A 13,652-nucleotide genomic window follows, 5' to 3' on the forward strand; every position below is an offset into this window, starting at 1 on the left:
TTCCCTTTTTCCATAATTAAATGTTTTTGTGAGTGCTTGTACACCTAGCAACTCGTATGCATTTCTATTACCTTTCTTTTGTGAAGTGATTTTGATGTTGAATTGACCATTATATGAAATTATTAAAAATTTTGCATTTTTGGTCTCTATGTTTTAATTGTTTTCATTAATTCTTTGTTAAGCAACCCATATAAATTAAATGTTTGTCAAGTACTGTTTTGGTTTCCGCAGTTTTAGTTTATTTTAGTTGTTCTGTTTTAAAATTTTTATTTTGGTATTGGACTCCCAATTTTGGTTCATTTTCATTCATATACTTTCAATACATTTGTTTTATTATACATATTTTTAAAATGGGATTGTTTTGGTCTTTTTATTTTATTTTTTATCTTTTTTTCGATCATAATTTTAACAGGACACTGCACTTAATATATTTATTGAAATGTAGTAATAACTTTAAGTAAATAAGTTTTTGTTAGGTATATGATTTGTGTTAAAATTTTGTAGATAAGGACAAAAAATGTTACTTTTTAAAAGTATGGAAACTAAAACACATTTTGAAAGTACATAGACTAAAGTGAACCATAGTTGACAAAATGTTATATTATTGAACCCAATTATTATGGCTATAAATATACTATTTTTGTTAGACTTGTATACCCTCACTAATTCCAATTAAGAACTTCTAGTAAGCTTTAATGAGGATAGGGGCCATGTAACAAAATTTTTATAAGCAAAACGACTAATTAGTGTCCTATGAAATTTCCTCCGACTAATGTGTCACCTTTGTGTTGTCAAAACAAAATGTCATAATATAGTGCTCATCTATCCTATCCACAAACTATAGTTGATTAGTCACGTGGGATCAAACCATGTGCCTCTCACATGCAAAGCGAGCGCTCTACCATTTGAGCTACATCTCCTCTTGAGGTCAAAACAAAATATTATGTTATTCACTCACTTAATTATAACAATAAATATGTTGTTTTGTTAAGACTTGTATTACTCCTTGCTTATGCGAATTAAGACTAGTTCATGAAAAGGGGAGGGAGCATGTAACAAAACTTTTAAAAGCAAAAGACCCAATTTTATAGATGAATGACTTGTGCTTCATTTGATTATGATTCTCTCTTTTGTTTTCTATTTTTTTAAAAAAATTTTAGATTATATTTTTAAAAGTTAAACTGGTAAAATTCTCAGTAAAAATGATTTATAATAAATTTGTATGAATTTTCAATCTTATACAAACATAATAAATTAAATTTAGAAAGATAAAGTAGGAATTCGATTATTGTGTTGAATCTTTAAAAGATAGAATGGTTCATAAGCGATTATTATCTAATAGAAAGATAAATATTTAAAAAATTGGAGATGCGGGGGATCGAACCCCGTGCCTCTCACATGCAAAGCGAGCGCTCTACCATTTGAGCTACATCCCCTTTTGATGTTTCAGAGAAGAAAATAAATAGTTTTCTATTTAAATTATTAATTACTTTATAAATTTTGCTTTCTGACCTTTTCGGTGTGTCTTTCATCCAATCCACAGTCGCCACGCAAACCGTACTCCGAATTGGCTAGCAACATTTCGTAGTTCGTAGTGGGTCATGACGGCCCATTACACCGCATGTTACTCAACCCATAAAGTGAGAACATAGGCCGGCCCATTATTCTATTGATGGACCAGTCCTGAAGCTCTAGGCCCAATAAGCTACTCCCCAGCCGCATAAATTCCAATTTTAATTTTTTTTATGATATTCCAATTTTAATTTATAACACGAGTGGGTTAAAATATTTATTTATTTTAGTTAAAATAGAGAGGAGTCTTCAACCTCTACTTTTAAATGAGATTATTAGGGTGAATTTTACCTCATTTTAATTTAAACACATTAAAATATATCTTTTCTTAAAATTCCAAAAATTGGTTTTAAATAAAATGTTGGTGCATTAGGTTACATTTTCTTAAAAGTGATTTTGATTAGGTTTGATTGCATCGCATATAAATGGGGCTGTACAAATATCAAATTATCATAAAGTCATTTCTGGTCAATAAGGTGATTCTTTAAAAAAAAAAAAATCAATTAGATCATTTTAAAAGTGATTTTTATTTATTCTCAAACACTCTATATATTTTTCTAAAATACACATTTGGCTCTCCAGATCACTTAAAAAGTTAATTCAAAACACATTCATAATCACTTTACCAATAATTGAGTTATGTCAATTAACTCTGATAATGATGATGATAAAATTATAAGAGAAATAGCCCCTAACATTGATCATTTTTTCATTCAATACAGACTCATGAACAAAGGAAAGAAGAAGAAAGAGAAATGAATTCCTTAATTTGTTCAAACAATTAAATTACAAGTAAAATTTATTTCAACAAGCTTAAGCAAATTCTTCTGTTTCCATAAGAAAGCAAAAAAGAAAAAGCCACCAATGGCTATTTTCTTCTTCTCTCTGCCTTTTGATTGACCATTCTCTTAATTGATATTTATTGTAATGGATTATGCCTCCTTTTTATCTCTCTTTCTTGTGGTCTAGCATTTTGGAAGGTCCTTTGGAGGTGGAAGGATTGATTGGTTTGGTCCTTTGCCATTTTCCACCAAGAAAGCCATTTTCAATCCCCATGTTGTGTGCACTTCCAAATGGCAATGCATAAACCAAACTCCTACAAAAATAAACATCATCAACAAGATTTGCAATTAGCAACAAAATTTTTCATGATCGGTGGCTGAAACTTTTATAAGTTTCGGAATTGAAATTTGTGTCTATGGAGTACTTTTGAAAAGTTTCGAATAGATCTCAACATGATATGATCAGGTGACGCAACTCAATCTCCACTTATGCCCAAATTGTCTCGGTAACAGCACACCTATATCTTCATGCATGCTTTACAGCGCCCAACATTATTCCATGTTACTCTATTTCTAGGTGTTCAATCTAAAGGTAATTTGTATCAATTTGTTTCTTGTACTTTAAAAATACTATAATTAATATTATTATAACCTCATAGTTGGATATATATGTCAATTATCACTGAGTTATGTCCATTGGCTTGTGATGTGGAGTTAACATAACCTATTAGATATTAATTTGAAGTTCATGGACTTATTATAAACTTTTTGAAATATATTAAGTAGACACAACCTCAAAAGTTTAAGGATTCATTCGAAATTTTCGAAGTATGGACTAAGGCATAGTTTGAGATTGTTGTAGCTTCTTAAATAACTGTTGTCAACCACGCTTTTGAAAAAAATCAGCTTTAATATAAAGTATTTCTTGAAATTGTAATATTAAATTGTTATAATTGATCTATATGACCAAATCAACTATGCATCATATTTAATCTTCAAAATTCTTTACAAGATAATTACTCAAAATTTATATAATGTAAGTTGAAAATTATATTTTGTTTGTTTTAAATTATTTGATATAAGATTAAGATAAACCGTTGTTATAAAAAAAGAAAAACTGTCAAATTTTAAATATAAAAGAAGTAAAATTAGAATATTAAATTGGTATTTAGACTTAAAATTACCTGGATTATCCGCTCGGAATCTGATGGCTGTCCATCCACCGGAAGGCACTCCGACGGTGTTTCTCTCAACGGGGTCGACGAGATTGAACGATTTAGGGTCATTTTTAGGGTCATAATTTCCAATTCCTTTCCCAACAACGAAGAAATTAAACCCATGGAGATGAACTGGGTGGTTTTCTGGTGCGATGATCCCAGTGTCTTGTAAAACAAGCTCCACCGTAGAGTTGTATTTCAGCTTATAAAGCTTGGTCCCTCTTACCGTCTGCAAATTTGACGGTCCACTGCCAGTGTAGTTGAAAACATGAGGTGGGTTACCAGGGAAATCAGTTGTAAAGACTCCATTGATGTTGAAGTAATGAGCTTGAAGTAAGGCCGTGGTTGGCATCACGAATGTGACATTGTTAATGCTAGCCACTGCTCGGCTTCCATTCCCGGCCTTGCAGGTCGGGCAAGGGTTGATTCCAAGGCCAACGGTGAAGAAAAGTTGATGATCAATCGTCAATGGGAGTAGTGCAGGGAAGGTGTTTGAATTAAGGCTTCTGAGAGAGTTTATGAAGTTGTTGGCAACTGGGGTTGCGTTTTGAGGAGGTGGGGCGGTTAAGGTTGTTGCAGTGGTAGAAAGTGTGCCGGAGTAGTGGAGAGTGGCAGTGGCGGTGTTGTTATCGACTGTGATCGGGGAGTCCATGAAAGGGGAGGCGGCAACTAAGTACTTGCCAGAGGTTTGGTCAGCAGTTATGAGGGCATTGGTGGTTTGGCCTGGGGCTATCACAATTGTGTCTGTTTTAAATGGCTTCACATAGGTAGCATCTACCTCCACAACTGTGAGCTTGTGCCCAGCTATCTTGAAGAAGAGCTCCTCATTGAGTGCAGCATTGATTATGCGCAGTAAGTACGTATTTCCACTCTTGACAGGCAAAGTGAAGCCCCCTAAGCAGAAATTTTAATGTCAATCTTAAGTACAAGTCATTGTATTGATAGTTCTATGTTCTGATTGATGTTGTACCTTGCGAAGAACAGTTTGAGATGGGTCCTGAATGACCATTGATTGTGTGAGCATCTGATACATTTGGAGCTAATCCTGATTTCAAAGCTTCGTTGATCACGGCTTCGGTGTCGGATTTCCACCACTCAGCTGAAGCATCATGTTTTTGGACCAAATCAGTGAAGTTTCTAGTGAAGGTAAAGCAAATGCCAGAGACGATAAGTTTTACTTTTAAGCTTGCTTACCTAATACAACGACGACTTCTTTATGAGGAGCTGGGAATGGATATGGCACACCAAGCTTGGGCAAGATGACTAAAGCACCATGGACAGTCGCCCTCAGCCAGAGAATATGCGCATGCCATAGAAGGGTGCCTCTTTGGCCAGTAATGGTGAAGTTGTATACATAGCTTTGTCCTGGTGGGATTGGACACTGGGTAATGTAAGCCGGTCCATCAGCCCAACCGGTTCGAAGCTGCCGAATTCCATGCCTGACCAGAGAAAGAAAGTAAGCAAGGGGCAAGTATTATCCTTTACCTTCCTCTTCTAAGTATAGTTGCTAGTCATTCATTCTTATGCTGTTTGCATTTAGGCTTCATCACATAAAGAGAGATGGATTATAATTTTGTGAGGAAGGCTTACCAGTGAATGGAGAGGTTGTACTGGACATTGTTAACAACCTTAATAAGCACTGTGTCATCTTCCCTGGCATAGATGGTAGGCCCCGGGAACTTTCCGTTAACAGTGACGATTTGCTTACTCGAGCAGAGTTTGGTAGTATTTTTCAAAACCACCTGCCAAAAACATATAGAATAAGAATTTGAATCGCCAGTATGTTGATTTGTCTTTGTTTCAGATTTGGTATAAAATACATATTGATGGGTCAATTAAAGGAAGGTCAGAAACCATGATATCATGTTGACGTAAATGGTAAAAATAAATTTAGCCTGAACATCTTTAAGCAGTTCTGCCAATTCAAAAGACAAACGAAACCTTTTGATGTTTAGAATGAAAGAAAAATGTTACAAAAGAGAAGCCTTTTTCTTTCGTTCTTCCTTTTTGAAATCATCTTATAACAAAAGTGAACAACAAAGGGGAAAAAAAAGAAAAAAGCTTGGAATTATGAATGTAAAAAAAGTCCTGCCTTTTGCTTGTGATTGATTAAAATAACCAACACTTACATCAAACTTGTAATGCCGAACTCGGCATTCAACCAAAGCTGGGAAGATGCAAGCCACCAGAACCAGAACTCGAATTATTAAACCCATATCTCTCTCTTCTCTCTCCCTCTGTTGTATATTGGCCTCGTTTCGATGCAATGAATAAAGAATATGGAAGCCTCCCTTATATAAAGCGTAGCTGAAATGTCGTTTTTGCATGGTAGGTGAGTGATGGAGCTATAGGTTCTCTTAGGAAACAAGATTTCTTAAGCAAATTTCTGCTGTGTGTATCTCAGTGATACCTTACATCTCACATAAAGTTACTTTTCAGATGGACCAATCCGTAGCTCTGGAAGCCAAGAAACTCTCTAGAAAACCAACTAATGTCTGAACAATACTGTTTAATTTTAGGTGCTGGTCCCCTGTTTTCTCTTAAACACTTTCTTTAGACTTTCTTCATTATTCACATGTTAGATTGACTCTTACTCTAGTGGTTATAGATAGCGTACATTTGTTCACCGTTCTTCTCGAGAATGGGGTTTCTGATACATAGCAGATATTTATTCAGAACTCGATCGTTATAACGAGCAACTTTTGGAAATTTAGCCTCGTGAATGTATGACTGCTGTAGTCTGTCTCTGTTACAAGCATGTTGTAAATGTCAGTGGGAAGGAGGTGAACAATTTGGTTAGGAGCTCAAAGAAAAGGAAAATGTGTTTGAGATTAAAAATGTTTAGTTGTCATTTTCAGATTTCTGGTAAAGAGGAAATGGAAGGGAAAGTGCAGAGTTTCATGGAAGGTATGTTGCATTTTCAAGTAAGATGAAAATGGATTTTTTGCAAAGAGGGAAAAACAAAAAGCTTGTAAAAGGGTGTTGAATTTATCCATTGAATATAATTTTTTTTTTGTTTATTTTATTGTTGAGAAATGGCTTTCAGGTCAGCTTCAGATTAGTAACCCAACTACTAATGGTTTCCTTACTGAAAGCTTAAGATTAAACCAACGGTGGGTAAGTACATTCTCTCTCTCTCTTCTTCTGTCTCTCTCTAATAAGTGGAAAAAAATGGTAATTTGAGTTATGGACTATGGAATTTGGAGTTTGAATTGGTCAGCAGTAGGTCTCCATCAAGTTTTCTTGTTCAGGAAGATCCAACCCATTGAAGTTTGGAACTTATTTTTTACTCTTTTTTTTTTTAAATGTTATATGTGTATCGTATTGTATTACTGTTATTCTGGATAATTTTAAGCTTTAAATAATCTTGTTATGGTTACATAATTTTGATTTGTAGGGAAATTTTTTCATTTGGTATTTGGTATTTAGTTGGGTGGGGTAATCCAGCTCTAAAATTTTAATTTGATTGATTGAATTTAAATTTGAATTTGAATTTGAATATGTTGTGAAATGAATGTCGTTTATGAAACTAAATTAGTGAATTAATCAGAAATTAACTAATAAATTAAAGCATCCAGAAGGTGACCATCCAAATATTCAAAATCCAGCTGGAAAGTCACAAATCTGGCTACAAAACACCATATATTGAGTTGCCAAAAAAACACCCAAATCAAACACTCAAAACTAAGCTAAAAGCAAGGTTTTGAATATATGGATACGTGGGTCTTAATTTTGGAGAAATTTCGATGTATTTGATAAAAGAAAAATAGAAACCAAGAAATTTATTAAATATATGTAAACTAATGAATAAGTATTTCTCATTAAATATATAGATACTTCTCACTAATAATATTATGGTTGATATTGTATTATATTTTTCGATACAATGGAAATATTGATTAACCTTTATAACATGGAAATTTGGATGGGAATAAACTTATGAAAATCTAATACCACACAAGTAACACTTATAAATGTTTAGGTGCCATAGTTTATTAGTTAAAATTAGCCCATATATTCAATTAGTTTAGGTGCTATTTTTTTTTTTGGGAGAATGTTAAGGTACCAAGTAACATCCATAAAGGTTGGAGGTTTATATATATATAACTTTAAATAAAGATTTAAAGTTAAAATTGACTCAATTAATATGGATACTAAAAAATTATTTTTCAATATCAAATATTTTGTTCTTATTGATCTTTTTTAGAAAAACTAATTTAATGTTATCTCGTTTTTCAACCAATACTAGATTGCAACACACCATTTTTTTTTCTTGAACGGTAAAGGTCATAATAAAATTCAATGCAAATTTTAAGAAATGAAAAGCAAAATGCTACACAAATAATGAAAGAGGTCAATGTCATTTTTAGCCTCAAATTAGGGGTTTGGTTTTTTTGAGCTTAAAAAAATGGTTGATTAAATTTCTCTATCATTTTTGGTCAACCTAGTAACGTAACTTTTATTCTTTTAAGGTTCGTACATTTTGTTGTACGGGCTGATGCCAAGAGCCTGTTTCTGCTTCTGACAAACTGGGTTTGGCCCAATCAATTAATTTCTTGTCCTATGAGGCCCTATATCTGTCACATGCTTAATCGGCCTATCACCGGCCCACCAAATGCTTGATGTGCTGTCTTCCATTGGGCTTAAGCCCAACTGTAAGAGGATTTTGTGGGCTTGGGCCCATGTTCTCGTGGCCGCAACCCTCCCGGAGGTTCTGGTTTGGTTTGTGTGAGCATTTATTTTGGTACAAAAAATTGTTAGAAGAGGATTTTTTTTTTTCTTTTAAGTAGAGAGGGGATTCGAACTCACACCTCTTGGTTGGAGTATATGTTAATTACCACTAAGCTATACTCTAATTGGTGCAAGAATTTGTTTAAGTTAAAATATTTGTGTTGGTTTTCACTATTGCTTAAACATTGTATTAATTCCACGTGTATTTTGACTAGAATTATCCGAGATAAATAAAAATTTACTATTTTAGTCAATTGGTAGTTGCCACCTAAGGCAGTCAATGTTTTACTATGAAATGTTCGGTAAGTTACTCCTAAAAGGTTTTCTTTTAAACATTATATACATGATTCCAAAGAACGACCTTCACCCTTTAGTCTTTTTTCTCCACTTTGATATATATTATAAAAAATTGTTCAAAGATGATATTAAAACTTATCAAGAAAAACAATGCCACTTAATAACTCATCACAAGCTTAATAAACCAAAATATCGAAGATTCAAATCTCCACCGCACATGTTAAAAGTTAATAATAACAACACAGGCTTAATAAGCATTTTACTACATTTTTTTATAATCAGATTTACTTATTAAACATTTTACTACATTTTTTTATAATTAAATTTACTTTTCGAAATAGTTATGCTTAATTATATCACCTAGAATCAATTTAAAGTATAACTCAACTGATTACAACATATATCATCGATTTTCGCAAGAATTCGAAAGTTTGGATCTCCATCCATTGTATTACGACCTAAAAACATAACAACTTAAAGAAAGGATAAGAAAACGAGTCAAACTCCAATGAGAATCAATTATTAATATCTCATATTTCATATATGAAACTGATAAAGTACATAAAATGAGAGGTCCAGAAGTCCATCTAAGCTTCTCCCCCTTTCTCCTCCTCCCTCCTTCCACTTCTCTCTCTCTCTCTCTCTCTCTCTCTCTCTCTCAAGAAAAACAAGAGAAATGATAGCGCTCAAACCCATTCAAACCTCTTTCACAGTCCACAGCCATACCTTCTTATACACAACAAAACTTCCCAACTCTAAGAGCTTCTCCTTATGCCTTTGCCACTCCAACACTTCCGACTCCACTGCTCCCTCTTCACCTGAAGGAGATCCTCAAAAGCAGGAGATACTGGCCAGAATTGCACAACTTCAGACCCAAAAACTCCGACTCACCGACTTTTTGGACGAAAAATCCGCTCATCTTACTCAGTTTGCTGAAGAGGCCGATGCCGAGTTTGAGAAGATTGGAGAAGACGCCCTCAAAGGGCTTGATGAAGCCAGTGCACGGGTGGGTTTCTATTCAGTTTCTTTCTCATTTGTCGCTGAAATTTGCAGTTTTGAGTATAGCCCACTACTTGAGTACTTGCTCTTCTTTTTTTAATAAAACAGATTATGGAAAACATCGAGAGCCAGATGCAGGAGTTTGAGGAGTCTGTAGATTTGAACAGGCAGGAGATTGAGAAGAATGATGATATGTTGGCAGAGTTTGAGGGTCGGATCGAAAACGATAGAAATGAAGGTCTTCTCTTTAAAAACCTGAGGCAGAGTAAGCCCGTAGACAAAGCGAAAGCTAAAGTGGAAATGGAGAAGATTAGAGAGCTTACAAAAGAAAATGCTGGATCAAAGACGAGGCGATACATATATCTTGCATTCATTGGCGTGCTCGTCATAGCGATTGCCGAATCGTTCCTTTCTTCACCTGATTGGCAGAAAGTTGCAGTTCTTGGAGCAATGCTTGTTGCTTTGATTTCCCAATTTTCTTATGAGCAAAAGGTGTCATCTGAAATAGAAAAAACAGAAATCAAAGAGCAAACTGAAGAAAAAGAGTGAAGCCGTGTTACTGCAGTAAGTATGAGCAAAAGATGTAGAATAATAACTATAGCATGATACATAAACCCAAGTGAATGCTCTCAGCTCGGGTCTGATACGTCAAGCTACTTTGCTTTTGCATCGATAACATTCGATCTTGGTGATTATGACTTCAATCACCCTGACCTCTGTAATGAATTACAACATTTGATGCTTGGAATTTTCACGATGGTCTTTCAGAAAGATCTTGTACTAATATCTTCAGCATAATTACATGGGCCTAATTTTGCAGTATCTTTTTTTTTTATGATACAAATCTGTCTGTATGTCTATAACATATTTGCACGAGGAAAAATCAAGTGCAAATTGCAGAGCAAATTAATAAAACAGGAAGCAGAAGCTGCAGAACATATATTTTTCCTGCCATCTATCCAAAGTTAAAAACACCATGACATTGGAGCCTGATTGGATAGCTTTCAAATTCTAATCTAAACAGAAACTCTTTAGGAAAACATGATTATTAACCATGGGCTCAATAAGATGTATCGCTATACTAAAATAAAAGTGAAAATTTTAGAAAACTTTGAACTTCACTGGCCAGCCATCCAAACTAAAAATGGATGAGGCACGGCATTCCTTAACTGATGATCCTACCTCTTTGCCGGACAGCTTTTAAGTCTCTTCAAGAGCAATAACACATAATTAACAAATAAGACCTGCAAGAATTGCCGGAAAGAAATTGATACTGGAAAGAGCAAGGACCTAAAAGCCAGTAATAGCTGATCAAACAGTTGGGTCAACTTGTTTTCCGAAGGAAGTGCAGCTCACTTATTCGAAGCATCTGCACTTAAAGATCTGGTATCCTTGTAGGAGTTATGAGGAATGCAAGTGCTAGCACATCTAGCTGAAGTTTGCTGTTGGGATTTGAATATTTTTCAAAGAAATGTTAAAAAGAGCACTTGCATTCTTAAGGCAGCTTAATTACCTAGCAAGTGATAAACAGTAGAAGGAATCAGTAAGATCCATTAGAAGGTGTTTACTATGTAAGCAGCAGATTCAGTAGAAGAAATTGGGATTGTGGGATGAGAGAGAGGAGACAGTCTTACCCTTTGAATCGCTTAAATCGAAAAGATGATGTTGAAGATCCATAATCAATAATTGCTCTAGCAAGAACGTTCCATGTTATCGCAGTTGGAAGAAGTCTTTGATTCATAGCATCAGATGAGAATCAAATTACACCCGAGACTCTGCAGTAAGAGCATATTCCATTAAAGGCCTGTCATCAGCAACTGCTCTTACAAGAATGTTCCATGTTGTGGCAGTGGGAAGGATTCCATGATTCAAAGCATCATATAGGAACCCAATGGCATCTGAAACTCTAGCACAAGAGCAAAGTCCCTTGAAAGTAATGTTATAAGAAATAATATCTGGATGAAGACCCTCTTCCAAGATGCGGTTCCAAATCTTTAAAGCCTCTGCACAGTCTCCGGCTTTATGAAGACCTTCCATGATGGTGTTGTGTGTTACAAGATCCGGAACACAGTTCACCTGTGCCATTTGAGTAAAGATCTGCAGGGCAACGTCAACTTTTCGGGCGGTACAAAGACCATGAATTATTATATTGTGTATGGTTACATCGGGCTTAAAACCCTTATCGATGCATTGGTGCCACAAGTTGAGCGCCACGTCAAGCTTCTCACCTCGACACAGGCCACCAATCAACAAACTATAAGTAATCATATCAGGCTTCAACCCCTCTTCCAGCATCTCCTTCAGAAAAAGGTATGCATCGCTAAATCTTTCTACCTTGCACAAACCATTGATTAGAGTGTTGTAGGAAACAACAGTAGGAGCACAGTTTTTCTTGCTCATTTCCCTTAGAAGAAAAATAGCCTCTTCTAGTTTAGAAGCTCGGACAAATCCATTAATCAGTGAATTGTAGACATGAGAATTCAGTTTATGTTCATGTTGGTTCATCTGGTTAGACAACTCTAAAGCTTCATCCAGCCTCCCTTTCTTGCATAACCCATCAATCATTGAGGAGTATGAATAAGTATCCAAATCAGCTCCCTCATTTTCTGCTTCTTTCAGTATCCTTAAAGCCTTACTCAAGTATCCATTTTTACACAGCCCGTGAATCAACACTCCGTAGGTTGTTGAATCTGCCTTCAAGCCTCTCTCACGTAAGAGCTGCCAGTAACAAATAGCTTCTTCCACCTTCTTGTTGTCAAACAATCCTTGAATTAATATGTTATAACTAACAATATTGCAAAAATTATTCTTAACCATCACCTCCCACAACTCAAAGCACTTACATAGCTTTCTGGCTCGAAATAGACCGTTAAGCATTGTATTATATGTTGTCACATCAGCGGATAACCCACTGTCAACCATCTCCTGAAAAATTCTCTCAGCAGCATCGAAGTTTTCTGCTTTGATCAAGCCATGTATCATAGAACTAAAAGTAAATAAATCAAGTGACCTTTTGTTCTCCTTCATCCTATTCCATATCTCCATACTCTCATTGAACTTCCCGAGCTTGCATAAACCATTAATCATAATGTTATACGTCGCCACACTCGGATAAACTGAAGATTCCCTCAGTAATCTCTCCCAAAACTCATTAGCCTTCACAAAATCACCTTTCCTGAAAAACCCATCAATCAGAATATTATAACACATAACATCAGGGTCCACCCGTCTCTCAGACATTTGATCGAACACCTCCACGGCATCAGATAAGTTACCACTCTTCGCAAGTGCGTTAATTAAAGTACCATAGCTGAAAACATCAGGGTTCAGACCCTTTTCCGACATCCAATTCAACAGTTTCTTCGCCTTTTCAAACTGCTTCTTCTTGCAAGATATCTTGATCAATATATTATACGTTTGCAGATTGGGCGACATGCCCACTGTCTGAAAATATGCGAAAAACAGTTCAGCCCGACTCCACTGATTAGACTCAATGAAGGCATTAAGCATAGAGTTATATGACCTAATTCCCGGTCTACACCCAAAAATGTCGACCATCCCTTGAAACAAATACAGAGCTTGATCGGGCATAGAACACTTGGCATACGCTTTGATAGCCGTCAGCGCAACATCTTCGGAGCAGATGCATCTTTGAGCTCGTATCAGGTCGACGATCCGACCAACGTGAACGACGAGCTTCGGGTCGACTAGTCGCCGGAGTATGTGGTGGAATACGAATGGTGAGTGAGCATAACCCGGGTGCTGACACGCCGAGTCGAACAGAGCCAGTGCCGAATTTGGGTTTTTCTCTGCTTTGAGGAGCTTCAGAACCAGTGTCGGGGATAGGATTTTGGGGAGCTCGACCATGGCAGAGGCGCAAATAATTAGGGTTTCCGTCTTGTCCACGATATTCAATGATACCGGTACTTACTGATCGAAGTTGCAATCGGCGTCGAGTTTCCGGCGAGGGTAGGGGTTCCTTAACACATGATCGATCTTTTTGGTTCTCCCTTTTCCCCCCTTTCCTTTTGGGCACCATACATTATACAAATTA

At 35.7% G+C, this 13,652-nt stretch overlaps 3 protein-coding genes, 1 long non-coding RNA gene and 1 other non-coding gene across 12 annotated transcripts; 2 read left to right on the forward strand and 3 right to left on the reverse strand.

Moving 5' to 3' along the window:
• Window positions 1–1,363: 1,363 nt before the first annotated feature.
• TRNAA-UGC (transfer RNA alanine (anticodon UGC)) lies at window positions 1,364–1,436 on the reverse strand. Its single transcript has one exon. It is a non-coding gene; the product is annotated as a tRNA-Ala (tRNA).
• An 809-nt stretch (window positions 1,437–2,245) lies between these two features.
• LOC111019466 (laccase-4) lies at window positions 2,246–5,826 on the reverse strand. The gene is made up of 6 exons (XM_022295861.2): window positions 5,701–5,826; window positions 5,162–5,313; window positions 4,766–5,010; window positions 4,542–4,670; window positions 3,539–4,465; window positions 2,246–2,668 (listed from the first exon to the last, which is right to left on the reverse strand). The coding sequence occupies exons 1-6, from the start codon at window positions 5,785–5,787 to the stop codon at window positions 2,538–2,540; spliced, it is 1,671 nt and encodes a 556-aa protein (XP_022151553.2). The 5' UTR covers window positions 5,788–5,826; the 3' UTR covers window positions 2,246–2,537.
• On the forward strand, window positions 4,887–6,988 carry LOC111019469 (uncharacterized). 2 transcript variants are annotated; one of them, XR_002602549.2, is made up of 3 exons: window positions 4,887–5,027; window positions 6,430–6,478; window positions 6,618–6,988. It is a non-coding gene; the product is annotated as an uncharacterized LOC111019469 (long non-coding RNA). The 2 variants fall into 2 exon arrangements; XR_015792587.1 differs by having other exon boundaries at window positions 4,898–5,038.
• A 2,120-nt stretch (window positions 6,989–9,108) lies between these two features.
• LOC111019464 (Pentatricopeptide repeat (PPR) superfamily protein) lies at window positions 9,109–13,652 on the reverse strand. 7 transcript variants are annotated; one of them, XM_088126867.1, is made up of 4 exons: window positions 11,233–13,652; window positions 10,889–11,111; window positions 9,922–10,097; window positions 9,109–9,749 (listed from the first exon to the last, which is right to left on the reverse strand). In XM_088126867.1, exon 1 carries the CDS (start codon window positions 13,463–13,465, stop codon window positions 11,360–11,362), a length of 2,106 nt encoding a protein of 701 aa, XP_087982993.1. In that variant the 5' UTR covers window positions 13,466–13,652; the 3' UTR covers window positions 9,109–9,749; window positions 9,922–10,097; window positions 10,889–11,111; window positions 11,233–11,359. The 7 variants fall into 7 exon arrangements, with proteins under 7 accessions (XP_087982993.1, XP_087983015.1, XP_087983001.1 ...); XM_088126889.1 differs by having other exon boundaries at window positions 9,109–10,097; window positions 10,955–11,040; XM_088126875.1 differs by having other exon boundaries at window positions 9,109–10,097; window positions 10,889–11,040.
• Window positions 9,276–10,420, forward strand: LOC111019467 (8-amino-7-oxononanoate synthase). The gene is made up of 2 exons (XM_022295862.2): window positions 9,276–9,605; window positions 9,707–10,420. The coding sequence occupies exons 1-2, from the start codon at window positions 9,276–9,278 to the stop codon at window positions 10,145–10,147; spliced, it is 771 nt and encodes a 256-aa protein (XP_022151554.1). The 3' UTR covers window positions 10,148–10,420.

This window comes from Momordica charantia (genome assembly GCF_013281855.1).
Source record: "Momordica charantia cultivar OHB3-1 chromosome 1 unlocalized genomic scaffold, Mcharantia_2.0 BLBB01000001.1, whole genome shotgun sequence".
In the NCBI taxonomy this organism is placed as follows: Eukaryota; Viridiplantae; Streptophyta; class Magnoliopsida; order Cucurbitales; family Cucurbitaceae; genus Momordica; species Momordica charantia.

Bases quoted from the DNA above. Each gene is read 5' to 3' on its own strand.
- LOC111019466 (XM_022295861.2), bottom strand. From the start codon at position 5,787: ATGGGTTTAATAATTCGAGTTCTGGTTCTGGTGGCTTGCATCTTCCCA. The intron at 4,671-4,765 runs GTAAGCAAGCTT...ATGATGCTTCAG, and splicing joins AGAAGTCGTCGTTGTATTAG to CTGAGTGGTGGAAATCCGAC. The intron at 4,466-4,541 runs GTACAACATCAA...ATTTCTGCTTAG, and splicing joins CTCAAACTGTTCTTCGCAAG to GGGGCTTCACTTTGCCTGTC.
- LOC111019467 (XM_022295862.2), top strand. From the start codon at position 9,276: ATGATAGCGCTCAAACCCATTCAAACCTCTTTCACAGTCCACAGCCAT. The intron at 9,606-9,706 runs GTGGGTTTCTAT...TTAATAAAACAG, and splicing joins TTGATGAAGCCAGTGCACGG to ATTATGGAAAACATCGAGAG.
- LOC111019464 (XM_022295860.2), bottom strand. From the start codon at position 13,465: ATGGTCGAGCTCCCCAAAATCCTATCCCCGACACTGGTTCTGAAGCTC.